Source organism: Betta splendens, chromosome 13 (genome assembly GCF_900634795.4).
Source record: "Betta splendens chromosome 13, fBetSpl5.4, whole genome shotgun sequence".
In the NCBI taxonomy this organism is placed as follows: Eukaryota; Metazoa; Chordata; class Actinopteri; order Anabantiformes; family Osphronemidae; genus Betta; species Betta splendens.
In genome coordinates this window covers 10,124,820-10,139,765 of record NC_040893.2, presented here as the reverse complement: position 1 = coordinate 10,139,765, position 14,946 = coordinate 10,124,820, and the positions used below count along the sequence as shown (strand labels likewise).

Sequence of the window (14,946 nt, the reverse complement as noted above, 5' to 3'; positions counted from 1 at the left end):
AATACATTTGTGAAATTTGACCACTGCCCCAGCCCCTGCCACACCTTTCACTTTTGTATATGAAACCCTTTTTCCTCTGGCTGGTGTTTGTTGCTAACCACATCCTCTACTGGGGTATTATATTATCTAACAGTAGTCGATCACTGCCTTGGGCAGGGTAAAAACGAGGCATCTGATAGACAGAGTTGCAGAGTATTGCAAGATCAGGAGTGACTCAGTATCTAAAAGGGCAACAACAAACGTAAGGTACGTGGATTTTTATCACTCCTTGTGATAAAGTCATTGGACAGTAGTAACGAAGTAGATTGTTTAGCCAAGTGGCTTCCTAATTGTTAACTGACAGAAATTTGATAGCCCTCGTTAAAGCTCTGCCCTCATTAGGTTACAGACCACTTGCGGCAAGCAGGAGGAAACACTACAGGAATTACTTGTCTTAAACTATAGGGCAGAACTTAGAATTGCTGGAAGGTGAGTGCCAGTGGGTTACCGTATGTCACAGTAATTAATGAGCTCACGTCTTTGGTTGACATATAGTTAGGTTGATGGGCTAATCAGTAGATTACTCACCTGTTTAAGTGGGCCTGGAGAGTATGGGAGGGAGCCTGGAACAGGTCCTCAAGGTCTTCACTAGTTCCGACCAGGGAAAATTAGTATTTGAAGCATAGCAGTAGCATACATAGACCAGACCTATGGATTGCACGCTTCTCTAGTCCATCTTAGTCTGCTCAGCTGACTGCACAGTTTGAATCCATATTGTAGTATAATACCAGTTCAGGGTCCATTGGCTCCAGAATTGTGCAGTTTAGTTGAGTCAAACAGTTTCACTTCAGGTGTGCTCTCCAGAGACAAACCTGATGAGGAAAGACTAAGGTCCAGTCAAGGTTGGAATCCAGAGCCACTTCAGACCAGCTAACAGCTAGTTAGTCTCAGTTCAGTTTAGCAGAGGTGCATTATTCCACAAGGATGAGTAACGAGGGAGACGTGAGAGGCCACCATGTTTAGTTGTAGTTCACCAGAGTTCATATCCAACGTTGGACCCGTTCAGATGCTTTTTGTCGTGTGGTCTATCATACTGTAAATCCTTGTTGAGTGTGATTATCTATGCAGTCATTTTTCCTTCACAAGCCTTTTTTGTTTTAAGTTCGTTTCCAGTATTATTTTTTTGTAAATGAATCGCATTAAATTAAATATATCCTTTTTTTTCAACATCCACAGATCTTTTCCTTGCTTTTTTTAACCACCACACTGGTACTTATTTCAAAGGTGAAAATCCAAATGTGATGAGTGCTGTTCCCTTTAAAAGTGATTTACTGTGGATGATCCTAGCAGCTGGATCCTTCAGCAGCTGATCAACCTGCAGCCACTCAGACTTGATGCACTTTATTGTCCAGTGCAAACATGAGAACCAGGATAAGCTGTGTAAACTAAACTAGATAGTATAGGTGGAGGACCCCATGATATTTATGGAGACAAAGTAATGGGTACAGTAAGCTGGAGATACAGGGAGAAGAGCTTCTAGGGCCTTTGTTCTTCACAATGTTCACCAGCTTGGTCCTGGTGGTGATATTCATTCTCCATATCCTCCACTCAGAACATCATCAGGGCTCTGGAAAGCAGGACACCAGGAACACCAGTTTAAAAATAGAAGAAATCTGTGTATTAGGTTAAAGGGGAAAAGGACATACACATCACACACACAGTATCAGGAAAAAGATTCAGGTTATGAACCAGTTTGAGACAAACTTCAGAAAAACACAAAAAAACACAAGAAAACTCAAAACATGAGACACAATTCTGCACTTGTCGTCTGCAACTAACAAACTAGAGTATTCTGCTAATTACATGTTAAAAGTGCCTTTATGCTTCATGTTTAGTGTCTTTTAGCAGCATGTAGTGTTTCAAAGGTTCAAATGTCATTCTCTCCACTGAGAAAACAAACAGACTCATCTAGTAGAGTCTGTATCTTGTAGTCTGCTTCGTTGGGTGTTGTCATTCATTTATTTTTAGTAAGTTTACATTTAGTTTGCTTTTAAAATGAATTGCAATGCCTTTTATTTGTAACTTGTATGTTGCCAGGAGGATTATTGTGCAGCTGGTGCTTATTGTGTCAGTATCAGAATGAAGCACAGTCCTTTTATAATGCTTTGGTCTGCATTCATCTATCACAGCCACATTACACCTGCACTATCCCCTTTTCCATCATCCCCTCACTCTGGTCTCCTCCATTACTGTTCCTACTGTGTGGATGAATGAAGGAGATAGGAGGGTGGAGAGGAGAAGGCGGTAGGTGAAGACGATAATGCGGAGTGAGTGTTAAGGAGATGGATAGAAAGGACATTAAACATAACGAGACAGACAAAGGTGTTATAAATTGACGACAGGCAAAGGAGGGGTAATAGAGGAAAGAAGCAGCATATGCAAACGCAGCAGTAGAGGAAAAAGGATGTGCCAGCACAAAAAGATGGGGTGAAGGAAAAAAGCACAATATTGAAAAGGGATACAATTAGGAGAATCAAGCAATAGGAACAAAAAAAGAAAGGGGTGAAGGCAGATGAAGAAAAAAATAGGCAATTAACAGCATATCAGCACCAGGAAACTGGTGAGAGCCTGCAAAAGGTAACAAGAATCTGAATTACAGTTCAGTTCACTTATCACAAGTTACTTCCCAAACAGTTGGGATGCTGTGAAATGTGTAATATCTAAAGATCATCAGTTATTCATAGGAGAGCATAAAGATAAAAGATAAATCGGTAATATTGTCAGAGAGGTATTTCAAACGCCAGGGAAAAGGTAACAGATTCAGTGTTATTCTGTGTTTGTAACAGCAAAACTGGTAAAAGCAAATAGAGAGAAAAAAAGAAGCAAGGGTCAGTCTGCAGCATGCTATATCAGGGACAGATGGGTGAGAATCACTGACTCGGGAGAAACTGTGGGAAAGACTATAGGGGCAAAACCCAATACAGTAGTATTCAAGTTTCATTCATTACTCTTTGGGTGTAGTGTTGGCGCGATCTCTTTGTGAGGCCAAGACACCTTCAAATCTTAAAGTCTCTCCATTCGACATTACGAGGACGCCTGTCATCTGCTGCTGAAGGCATCCGAGACAGAAAGAGACAGAAGTGGTGACAGAGAAACAGAGAAAAATGAAAGGGATACAGCTAAACAGCATAGAAAAAGACAGTCAAGAGTCAAGACAGAGAGCGGCTACTACAGAATGAACAGGGAAAAAAAGAGATGAGACGGGAGAGCCAGATTCCCAGAGATGGATCCAGAGAGACAGACGGCGGTGAAGAATGAGGCCAGGCATATGGGAGGACACTGAAAGGAGTGATGATAGATTAAAACACACAGAGGACAGACAGGCTACAGGGTCACGGATGGGCTACGGGGAGAACGAACACTTGCACTTCACACACTCTGAAACATCCTTGTTAAACTCTGCTGTGTCCCTCCATTTGCCGGTGCTGTGGCGTCATTTCCATTGGCTGAAGGCAGTTTAGACTTGTAAACGACAAAGTGAATACATGCACTGGCCTGCAGGGATTTAAAATCTGACCCTGAGCTTACGAGCACATAAAATACATACTGTAGGAATACACCTTGATTGTACTGTGAGATCCTTCAAGTCCTCAAAATGGTAGCTATTTGGTGTTTTGTACTGGTACATTGCTTGACATGCTTGTTTTAGATATATACCGTAATATCTGTTAATTCACCTGAAGTAGTTCCTTCTAAAGCCGAATCCACCTGCACCATCCCCATGCTGCTAAATCTGGAGCTTCAGGGTGATACTAGTGACAGCATGTTATCTTCTATCAGTGACTTGCAGTATTTTCCTCTAATTAAGGAACAGAGGGAGCTCTTTGATCTTTATGCTGTATAATTATTTGCTTTCCAGATGCCTCCTCTCAACTCAAACCTCGACCGATTGCTGGTGTGACGGTACTGAAAAGACGAACAGCTATAATACGACCGATAAAGTTAAGGAATTCCGAACTGGAAAGTGGAAAGTCATAGTACGTTTGGTTGAGATGGGATTATAATTGCTTGAGCCAAAGAAAGGGAACATTTTTAAGCACAATGTGGCTATTTTTGGATGTAGGGTCACGTTTTTGAGAACCAGCGGCCTTTAATGGGGTCTGTCTGCGTATCTGTCAGTCGCTCTGTTCTTCAGGCGCACTGACTCACAGCGGTGCACGCTCTGATCAGATCAATGTTGCCTTTCTCTGCAATGCAGCAACCAGTGAAACACATCAGACACAGCTACAGTACATGCAGAGGAAGCCCAACAGCCTCTGAACAAACACATGGGTATTATCCCTCATTGTAGGTTGCCCTCAAAGTGCCAGCAATCCTGGAATCAAAGCGTGAAAGCAAAGGCCAGCGCAAAGTTTTCTCCCTGGGTACAGCTTGGAAATAAAAACTATGATAATTGCTCTGTCTGCCTTGTTGTGTTCTGGGATAGAGGCTCCTTTGACTGACACACTTCAGTAAGTCGGGGCTGACATGAGGTTAGATCTGTTAATTAGGCCTGTAGAGGAAACGTTTGCTATGTGTACGGAGGCACCTCAAAGATTCAAACAAGTTCCATCCAAAACTCAAGGCCTTCGCTGTTCTAACTCAAAAGTGTTCATCAAGCTCTCTGAACACAAACTAGGCAGAAACAGCTTGCTTAAGCACAGTGTCTATTAGATAAAGCCACACTAATAATCAGAGCGCTCTGACACTGATGCAGAGGAGTTCATGAAGGTGAAGACTTTCCCTGAACTCTCTACAGCTACAGCTGATCTCCCACCTCCTCTCCGGTATGAACCGAGGGCTCACTGACATCTATTTAAACCTCTTCAGAGAGGCCGGCTGAATGGCATATCTGCTGCTGACAAAGTGCTTCGACTCAGCTGTTTAAACCACTTGTGAAACACTGTCCCCATTTTTTCAATCTAATGAAACTCGCATTTTCTGTAAGTGGATTAGCGTTAAAGGAGAAGAGCACCAGAAAGGGCTCAGAAGTCATGAGCTCCTGTGGATTCATATTATTATGTCACTATTGAGTGTTTCAAGTGATCTTTATGAACATGTGCATGAAGTCATTGGAGGGTTTAATACCTTTTTATAGCAGCAGTTTTCTGTGTTACATGTTTATGAAGCTATGTATTATAATAATTGTACTACTTGGTGCTTTCACTCCCCTTTCACTTATCTTATAGATAAATATCCACTAGTTTCTCAATAATGCTCAATAAATACTGCATTTTTCCCATTTTGCATTTGTTCGACACCTTGGTTCCTCGCCTGCCTGTTAGAGATGATGAGGTTTATTTTCTAAAACAGCTGGAATTTCTCAATACCGTTACATGTCTTTACTCAACTTCACTTTGATCATGAGCGTTCAGGAACGTCAGGTTTTGCTTATGGCATTGGGGACAAAACTGGATGTTCAGTCATGTCATGTGAGCCAGATGTAATGTCGTGCTTTGGGGTAGTAGTCTAGTCTTTTAGAAATGAGCACAGACTAGAGTTTTCTTATTTCTAGGTGTGAGAGGCATCTTTTCCACCAGTCAAGGTCAGACAGCTTCCCTTTGGTGTGAGTTTATTGCCGTTTTCTGCTTTCCTGTGCTTCGTTTCTTTGTGTCTCTTAAACTTCTTTTTAATGACGGTGAAGAAGTTTGCTAAAAGCATTCCTTTAATTTATTTGCTGCTTGTGGCCTTTGCTGACTGTGTGTAGTTCTTCCTAACTTGTGTGTCTCCTACCTCCAGCTGCCTGCTTTTAGTGCTCATGCCTGATTGCTTGGTCTGCCACCACAGTCTTATCTCCTGGCAGAGCACATGCATTAATAACAGTTGTGATTGTATCACTTGGCTTGTGTGGTATTTATAGCATGTTCCTGCTAAATTATGTCTTCGTCGGATTGCTACACCTGGAGGGGATTGATTACACTCTTAAATCTAAATCAAGTGGCTTGGTTATTTACAGAGCGCACCCTGGGGAGTACAGTTGGAGTGTATACAGCTGTGCAAACATTGACACACACTGTGTGCTCTAGTATAATGCAGAATTAAGTTTATGATGAGAGCCTGCAGTGGTCAAAATGTTTTTTTTTGACCTAATTCATGTGCAGTGGTTGTTGCTTTTATGCTGTGTACGTAAGGAGGCTTTGAAGGATCTTTTGCACTGTGCGATTCACCTTTTATACTGATGTTCCACAAATGTTAAAAGTGAAATGACTCATCCAGTCTTTGTCCAGAGTAAAAACATTTCCAAACCTTTAACTTCCCCTGAATTACCTGACATTTGTTTTATTATTTTATGAAGGGGAAATGAGGGTCTAGGGATTCTTTCAGCCTTGTGTTGAGTCTCTGCCAACCTTCAATTGCCTTTCCTTTGTGCTGAAGTAACAATCCTGGTTTTACATTTCAGGGCTCTGCTTGTGTCATTCCTAATGGCAGACACGTTTTCTCCAAGTGCTCAAAGTCTTAGCGTTTGTAGCAGTCTAATGGAGAAGACACAAGTAACACTAACCTGAACAATGTAACTTGTGGTGTGATGGGTGATCCTGCATGGCCTTTTCAAATCCCCCTCCTCTAGAAAACCACCCAGAGAAATGCATTTGTCCCCTCAGTGCACAGACACTGCAGGCATTTGGTTGCCTCCATCATCTTGCAATTTTCTGAGTGTATGCAATTGGCAGCAATGGAAAAGCAAAAATCAATGAGCTTGGGGGATAGAAGGCTAAAGGTTAATTCCCCAAAACTGTAGGGAGATTAATTCAATACTTTTTTACGTGAAGAAACCAAATAACCTTTCTGGTAGAGAGTTAGAGCCATGATTGGACTTCACTCATTCACACTCGCTGGCTTTTCACTGTTCCACTCTCTATTATTATCTTGCTCAATTTCACACCACTAGTTCTGCATCTCTTTAAGTTGGTCTCTTTCTTCATTTACCTGCCTCTTCATGTCTCTTGCTCTGTCTCTGTCATCTCCTTCTCTGTCTTTCTTTTGACCTGTCAGAAATACTTCTTCCTCGCTCTGTTGCTCATCTTCTCTACCTCTTCATGTCTATCTTTTTCTTCCTATCTTTATTTCTACTACCTGCCAGTTCCTTAGGGGACGTGGGCTCTTTGGCGACAGATGGTGGCCTGCTTTTCATCTCAATGGCAACCCTGGAGGAAAAGTGGGCCTTGGTGGGTGAGAGCAACTCCTCATTGGCCGAAGAGTCAGTTCTTGCCATAATGCTCCGTCCACTACTGTCCTCCTCGACCAATGCCACAGTGTCTCTTAGGGTGTTGCTAGGCGACATGGCCCTGGACGGTGCTAAAGCTTGTTCGTCCTGACTGTCCGCGATTTTTGAGGCAGAGTGTGGAAGGACTTGGACCTGTCCGCTGCCTCCTTGTCCATTGCTTTGTGGTCTTGGAGCAGCAGCAGCTATAGCTGCTTTTCCGTGGCCGGCCCCTTGGTGGCTGTAAACCTTGTATCGTATCATTAAGATGATGATGAAAACCAACACTGAAGCAACGATAATCCCTCCAATGATGATGATCATCGTGCCACCTAGGAAGTGGCTGTGCAAGGCCTGACATTGGCTGAATTCTGTGTCTGTGGTGAATGACAGACATCCCAAAGGCCGTGTTGCAGTTAGTGACGTGATGACATCATCAAACACGGCCAAAACGCACAGGTCATAGCTGCGTCCAGGTGCAAGGTCTCGAACAAGGAAGTCGTTGCTGCTCGATGGAATCATTCTGTCGAAGAAAAAGACAAACTCGGTGAGATGTAGATCATTGTTTTAAGTTCCTAAGTACACACTCAAGTTAACATAAAACCATAAAAGAAAGCGAGAAACCTGTGCAATATTACTGTTATATTACTTCTTTGTAATAGGAGAAGTGGTTTGGCAATAATGCTATCTATGACATTGTGGGGTTGCACATGTCAGGCCATGGAGCTGAATTACAAAGCCAGTGATTGCCAACATAAACCCTGCTCCGTCCAACTCTGCTTGTCCATTCACTCAATGGATCTAACAAATAAGAGACAATAAATTAAGGGGAAAAAGGAGCCTCTTTGAAAATATATACAGTGTATGATTACATGTAGCTACATACCTTTATGTTCTGTCATGTGCTGTTGTGAGGGGCTGTATACAGAGTATTGACACGTGCCATGTTTCTATCCTTATATTTCCCCAGTGAGTGTCAATTCATAAGCCTTTGACCTGACCCTTACACAGATCAATGTGCCACAAGTGCAGGAATGATCATGTTCTGATTACCTCCATGAATGTGTAAATCCTAGGGGTGTAGTGTTTCCTTGTCAGTATACTGTACCTGTGGTTTTATACAGTATAATCATAGGAGTGTTTATGTCATTTTTCTTCTGTATGTTTTGACTCTCTATTGGTATATCTTCCCATATATCGCTCATCCCTCTCTAATAAATATGTTTTCAGTTTTGCATAGACAGAATATAGTGTGAGTGAAACACAACTGATGGGAGGCCTAGAGTGTTTGTGAGAGCCAGTGGGCAGCAGGCTATCAGCTGGCCCAGTCTCCGTGCCAAGCTCATCGATGCCATTGAACCTCCACCAGGAAATATATCTTGGCAGACAGCTCTGTGTTGTTTTGTGTGTGTGAGAGAGAGTGCGAGACCATGTGTGAAAGGAGCAATTCTTAACCGGAACTGAACCAAGAGACTTGCAACCTCCCTAATATCTGTAGGTAAACATAGTGATTTGAGAGCAGAGCAGGACCGGGTTTCACATACTGTACTGCATGCACTTACTTTACGTTGGTACTGATTTACTTTAAAAAAAAAACAAATTGCAGGGTGACTTGCAGTAATGTACTGTATGCCTTATGTCTCTGCACCATGATTTTTATTTGTGAAAAACGTGACAGAGCAAGTGAAGGTGTCTTCAGAATCCACAGTAAGAAAACCAAGCTAAACAAACTTAAAGTGCACTCAGTGAAAGTTTAAAGTCGTGACTGACTAATGAAATTGTCGTGGAGACAGGGCGCACGATTCAATATTTGTCCTTACCATACACGCCTGTTGCTTGAAACTAATATTAATCCATTTTCACACTCTGTACGACACTGTTTATAGCAGTAGAAGAGCACAAGCATGCAGTATAGAGGGGAAATGCTGGCTCTTACTGTATTTTATGTGTCAGTGCATATGAATATCTAGTGTAAACACTAATAAGCAATAATAAGGGTGAGTGATAAAAGTGTCATTCCACTGTATAACATGAAGGGGCATTAATGAAGGAACGCCCATGGGCACACTAGGAGCTAGTTCCTGCTATTTTCCAGTTGGTCCTGATTTGCTGTCGTGTTGTTTTGCTTCTCCTTTGTCTGCTAGTAGGAAGCCTAATTGTATTTGTAAAATAAAATGCATTTGTGAAGTGGAAAATGAATTAAAAACAAAACCTAACCCTCAGGAAGAAAAATCCGGTTAGGAGGAGGCCGTTAGTGTGGACTGAGCACATGGGGAGCAAAGCATGACCATTCACAGATGATTAATCTCCATGTACTGTAATGGAACACACACATTCCCTGAAGTATGTTTTCAACAGATATTCATCATCATTACTAGGTTCTCACCGTGGCTTTAAGTCTCTACTGTTGGCATCAATCTACAAAGCCCACACTCCACTGGACTTGAGTGGGACCAGTGCAGATGTCTGGTCGTAAATATCAATTACGTTATTGCCAAAGTGGGCCAGACGTGTCCAGCAGATTTGGTTCCGCTGAATCTATGAAGCTTCTCACACTGTGCAGATAAACTATAACTGTCAGTGTCACCTTCATGCATTTTCCCCTCCAATGGTTATCAAGAAAGGCAAATGTTGTGGAAAAATTTTGCTTCATAGTCTGCCTGATGTAGTAGTGTGGGTTTAATAGGCATCAAACTGAGAAACTCCCAGTGCCCCGAGGCTTTTGCTCACAACCATCAGCACATGAACCAAAAAAGAGTGGATTGGTTCAGATGGGCGTCATGGAAACATAAAACATGGCCACATTTGCCTTGATGAACGAGTGGGATTCATTTCTAATGCTTCACTAAGAGTTTCTTGTTTTTCCCCGAATGGACTTCAGAACGCATGCGTTACAGAACAACCTTGGGGGAATGAAGGATTTAACACCTTGCTCAAAAAGTATTTGCTGACATACAGTGAGAGACTAAACTTCTTCTGTCAAGGACAGAGTTCTTATTCACCACTCTGCACTATTGGCAGATGCACAAAAACTATCTGAGCACCTTCATGCACTGGATGTCTAATGTATCCAGCATATGGTTTTAATTTGCTTATTGGCATATCTGGGCTTTGTACATCCATAGTTAAACTGATTTAGGATTGATGCAATGTTTCCCAGCAATCAATAATTAACTAGATGGGAGTTTTGGGGCCTTGTGTAAGTGTGTCATGACTTTAAAAAGGACAAGAACTGCTGGGCCAAGCAGAAATGCTTTAGCAGGCCCGTTTGACACCGCAGTCATACTGGATGGTTTATTCAGTTAATGGGTTCAACTGCGGCCAACAGGCACACACAAACACACGCGCACACCCAGCGTTAAACAGCTTAATGGATTCCTTCCCGTCTCAATCCAGATTCACACACACAAGGACACACAGAGCTACGGAGCAAAACTAATGGTTTATGCAACTGTGCTGCAGCCTCGCATTCATCACACAAACAGATCAAGAGTCAGTCATGTTTTGTCCCTCCTTAGTTTATCCTCGCCCACAGGCACATGTGCCCACACAGCTACAGGACTGCTCATTCAAACACACAAGCCGATCAACTGTTGGAATTCATGGACTAGTACATGTATGTGATGCACACGTCCTAAGATGGCGCAGTCATGACAGAAATCTGATGACTGCATTTAAGTAAACACATAATCTGCCCCCCCACTTGTCAACACTTGACCATTAGAAGCTTTGCACTGGTTATGTATAGCTGCTGGCTTACAATTACTTAGCAGCCGTGCAGCTTCAACCACTTCGCTGCTTATTCAATCAGACAACACATTCACAAACTGTGCACAGAGGTAGATGAAAAAAAATGCAAGAAGCCAACAATAGTGTATAAAATGTGGGTAAATAGCATTTGTACTTTGCAGGTACTCAGTGTGAGGCATGAGTGTAGACGCTAAATGGGAAAAGAAACTGTCCTTTTGCCAAAGGAAAACTACTGAAGCTCACTAAAATGAAATGGAAAACCTAATGTGCTGTGGATATTGATAACTGTAAGAATAGTCTGAGAATGTGGCTCTGCTGTCTCTACACATTGTGTCCCAACATGTGTAATACACGTCACTCGTATGTTCTTCTTTTCTAGCGTTTGTGACGATGTGTACATGTACATTGTCAGTTTTAATTTCAGTTGAGCCACCTGCTTCCTTACACGTGGCACATTACAGCGTTCCCTGGTCTGTTTGCGTCATCTCTAATTTGATTAGTTGGTACGTTTGAAAACCTGTGGTGAAAATTTTATATTGCATCACCTGCAGTGTGTCGCTCCTGGAGCATCACGGTGCGTAATCGCATCACAGGCGCCGCACACAGAGGCGTGTCAGGAGTCCTTGTTTGTGATATACTTATGAGGCCGGCGATATCCAAGCTTCATCACACAGCAGCCAGTTGTCTGTGCATTTTCTCATGTGTTTGTGCTCCTCTGCAGCTCCAGCCTGGCCCCTTGGTTTAAGAAAGTGGAGTAATACAAATCGTCTGCTCATCTCAACAGACTATTTTTAACTCGTACTGAGAGTCCAGTGAGACTTTTACCATGACCAGTGGGAACTGAGGAGCAAGACGTCCTCCCGCTGCGCTCTGACAAAGAGCAATCTGTCACAGCATATGCATCATCCCGATGCCGAATGGCCATGCTAATGCTGCCCTCTCCGCGTCGTCTTAAAGCATGATCTGTATCAGAGGAAATTGCTTGCCCCTTTTATCTTCCTGTCAGGCCCACTTTTTCCATGCATCTCTACGTTTTAATAGAGGATTTCTATTGACATGTCACCACCGTCATCAGCTTTTTTCTTTTTTCTCGGGATCATATGAGCTGTTTTCAGTGCCTCTGCAATTTAACACTGGTAATTACCGGAGGAGATCTGTCATTTCCCCAGGTTGTTCTTAAACTTAAATGTGCAGTTTGCATCCTAGCTACAGTCCTTGATAACATCTTGTAACAACTTTATCCCAGTCAAACCAAACTTTGACTGATTTAATAAGCAGTAAATAGAAAATATGTTTTTATAATGGCTGCTTTTACTATGTCTGTTCAGCCGAACCAACCTTGTTGGATTTTCTGCCAGTTGTGAAAGGCAGAGGTGAACATTAAATCCCTGCAACAACAATGCTGTTTAGCGTTTGCATCTATCTTCAGACATATGCCTAATATTAAATTTTCTCTGCTGTATCTACAAAAACAAAAACACATTATTCAAAGGCACTGGGTGCAACAAAGCCACTGGTGTGTCACAGTGCTTTGTTAAAACTTGTCACTCAAATCCAGCTGAACCACTAAACAGTGCGATATCAATTTAAAATTGCCTGACTGTCATACACACTGCTCACACCACATGGAGCAGGAGCTTCCTTAGAGCGATGAGGAATCCGTGTCTGTGGCCAGTAATGACATTAATGGATGCAAACGGGCCCGTTATCGGCACCTCTGTTAGCATGTCCTTATTGTCTGGTCCCGGGCAAGAACAGCGACAGCTTTGTAAAGGGGAGCTTGGTACAAGAGGCGCAGCACCGCCGAGTCCTGTGTGTGCATGTCCATGTGCAACCCTGTCCACTGTGAGCGCGGCTGACATTTCCATGCCCAGCGCGGATATGTGGGCTCACGCGCACGTTTGTGTATGAGCCTGACATTTTCAAGCTGTCTGCATTCAGTTATGGCGGCTGACGGGAGGTCGCTTTGTTTGTAAATACTGTCCATCAATCAGCCCTCGGGAGCTCAAAAATGCATATGTACACGCGCACACGCGCCGCCACGGAGTCACATCCAGAGACCTGGGTTCTGACTGTTGATCTAAGCAAAACTCAAGTGAATATTTATGATAATGTGCTCTGGCTGTTTTTAAATAATTTAACGTGCCAATTATTCCTCCAGTGCCGGCGGCGCTGAACAGAGGAGGGCAAAGGGTTGACGGCAACGTCCCTGCAGCGCACACACCCTGTCCATCCTGCCAGACAGTATGTGTCACTGGGCTGGACACGAACGGATTTCAAGATGTGCTTTCAACTTATGGAAATGTAAACAGGGATTTAGAAGTGTATTATAAAGACAGGACTAATTGAAATAGTGATGCTGCAAAATGACAGGTTCATAAACTGTGAATAGAATATTTATGCAGGATAAAATAGCTATTAGGTAGAATAACATGACAGGGTAATGACACGATGTTGAGGGATTTAATTATGAAATACGTGCCACATGTTTGGTGATTCTGTGTGGATCTCTGTTGTCGGGACCCCGCCAGCTGAGGGCTAGTGTAGTTGCCCCCTGTTACGATGTGAGCATCCCTTCATCCTCCCCTGGGGACCTGAGTCAGTGTTTTTAAGGCTCCACTGAGTGGCTGGGTTGTCTGAAATTGTCACACCAGCAGTTTTATAATATCCCCATTTTTATTTATTTATTTTCATCATAGTTGCATATACTTTTTTTCCCCCCTCCATCATTCCTCTTCATCCTCTTTGGAATCCGCCCTGCGCTGGTGTCTCTCCATCTCACTCAGGCTACTCTCCTGCCTAATTTCACCCATCATCCCCACTTTCTTCGCATCTCTGTCAACATAATTGTTCCTTTTCTCTTTCATACACACAGATGTTCGGATTCATTTGTGGGAACAATGCAAGGACATTGTCACACAAGAAAATGCACTTTTAAAACAGATGCTAGTGCAGTTTAAAGCACCATATATTTTTCTTATTAGCAAAAAAAAATAAACAAAGGATTATAACCAACAGCTGCGGTTTGGTGTCCTGTTTATTTTCTGATACAATACACAATTTGTGTCCTGTTGACTTCTAGTAACACATTGTCAACCTGAAAATCATCTTCCCAGCTAAATACATTTTTCAGGCATTTATTTCACTTTTGGGCATTTTATCAGCCTAACATGATGAGGACATTATCTTGTTGTGTGTTGTTGTAGTGCTGGGACCGCGATCAGCGTGTGACTACACAGTGAGATAAAATGCACTGTATGGTCTCACATCTGTTAGTCATGGCTGTGTCATTATGTTTCCCCTGCTGCCCACTGACACAACAACACAACGATAAATCGCAAGGTTTTGTTAATGTTGTGCTTTGCTCAGTTTAATCTTCAAGGAGCCAGAAGGGGCAGGTTAGAGGATGGGTAGTGCAAACTGATTGCCTGAATAAAGGGGATGAATGTAGCGTCTTGTCCTTGTTGCTTTTCATCTCTGTCCTTCTTCACAGAGTAAGTGTCTGCATGCTCCTTACCATCACAATCCCTTTCTGCTATTTTACCACTTTTAATTATTCTCCTGCTTCGCTTTTCTTTGCCCTATATGGACAAAACTGGCTGTTGTCATGTTATGAAAACTAAAAAGCAACCTGGCCTGAAAGTTCACAGTTTTGTTTTTTTGTTTTCATCATGTTTTGTTTGCTGCTATTGGTTTTTATATTGTTAATGAAATTGAATATCCAGTCGGTCTATCTCTTCCCAAATAGAATCCAATGGTTTTACCACTTTTTTCATTTTCAAGGGAGAATGAAATCTTTGTCAAGACCAAGTAGACACCTTATTTCCACGTATGTATCAATCAAAAAATGTCATCATTTAATGTGAGATATAGCTTTACAGAGCTATATATATTAAGGCTACTTAAAGAAAGAAGATACAGCGTTGTTAATGGTTGTTGTTAGAAATAAGACACATGGATACAGTATGTCGTAGTAA

The 14,946-nt window shown here is 42.4% G+C and overlaps 1 protein-coding gene and 1 long non-coding RNA gene across 20 annotated transcripts in view; one reads left to right on the top strand and one right to left on the bottom strand.

Moving 5' to 3' along the window:
- Window positions 1–14,946, top strand: part of LOC114868382 (uncharacterized) — a 129,734-nt gene that overhangs the window by 15,960 nt on the left and 98,828 nt on the right. Inside the window, exon 3 of one of the 8 annotated variants that reach the window (XR_005898519.2) lies at window positions 13,131–14,144. The exons of 6 other annotated variants lie outside the window; for them this stretch is intronic. This is a non-coding gene — a long non-coding RNA (uncharacterized LOC114868382). Of the gene's footprint in view, window positions 1–11,690; window positions 12,444–13,130; window positions 14,145–14,946 lie in introns of those variants that run through there. One more of the 8 variants, XR_003788021.3, reaches the window with a different exon arrangement.
- The window catches only part of zgc:172282 (leucine-rich repeat and fibronectin type III domain-containing protein 1-like protein), a 107,288-nt gene that overhangs the window by 4,273 nt on the left and 88,069 nt on the right, over window positions 1–14,946 (bottom strand). For 8 of the 12 annotated variants that reach the window (XM_055513760.1, XM_055513768.1, XM_055513761.1 and 5 more), the window contains 2 exons: window positions 7,093–7,742; window positions 568–6,668 (listed from right to left, as the gene is read on the bottom strand). In XM_055513760.1, coding sequence (XP_055369735.1) covers window positions 6,583–6,668; window positions 7,093–7,742 — 736 coding nt within the window. In that variant the 3' untranslated portion in view covers window positions 568–6,582. Of the gene's footprint in view, window positions 1–567; window positions 6,669–6,945; window positions 7,743–14,946 lie in introns of all 12 variants that reach the window. The other 4 variants (XM_055513764.1, XM_055513765.1, XM_055513769.1 and 1 more) reach the window with 4 other exon arrangements.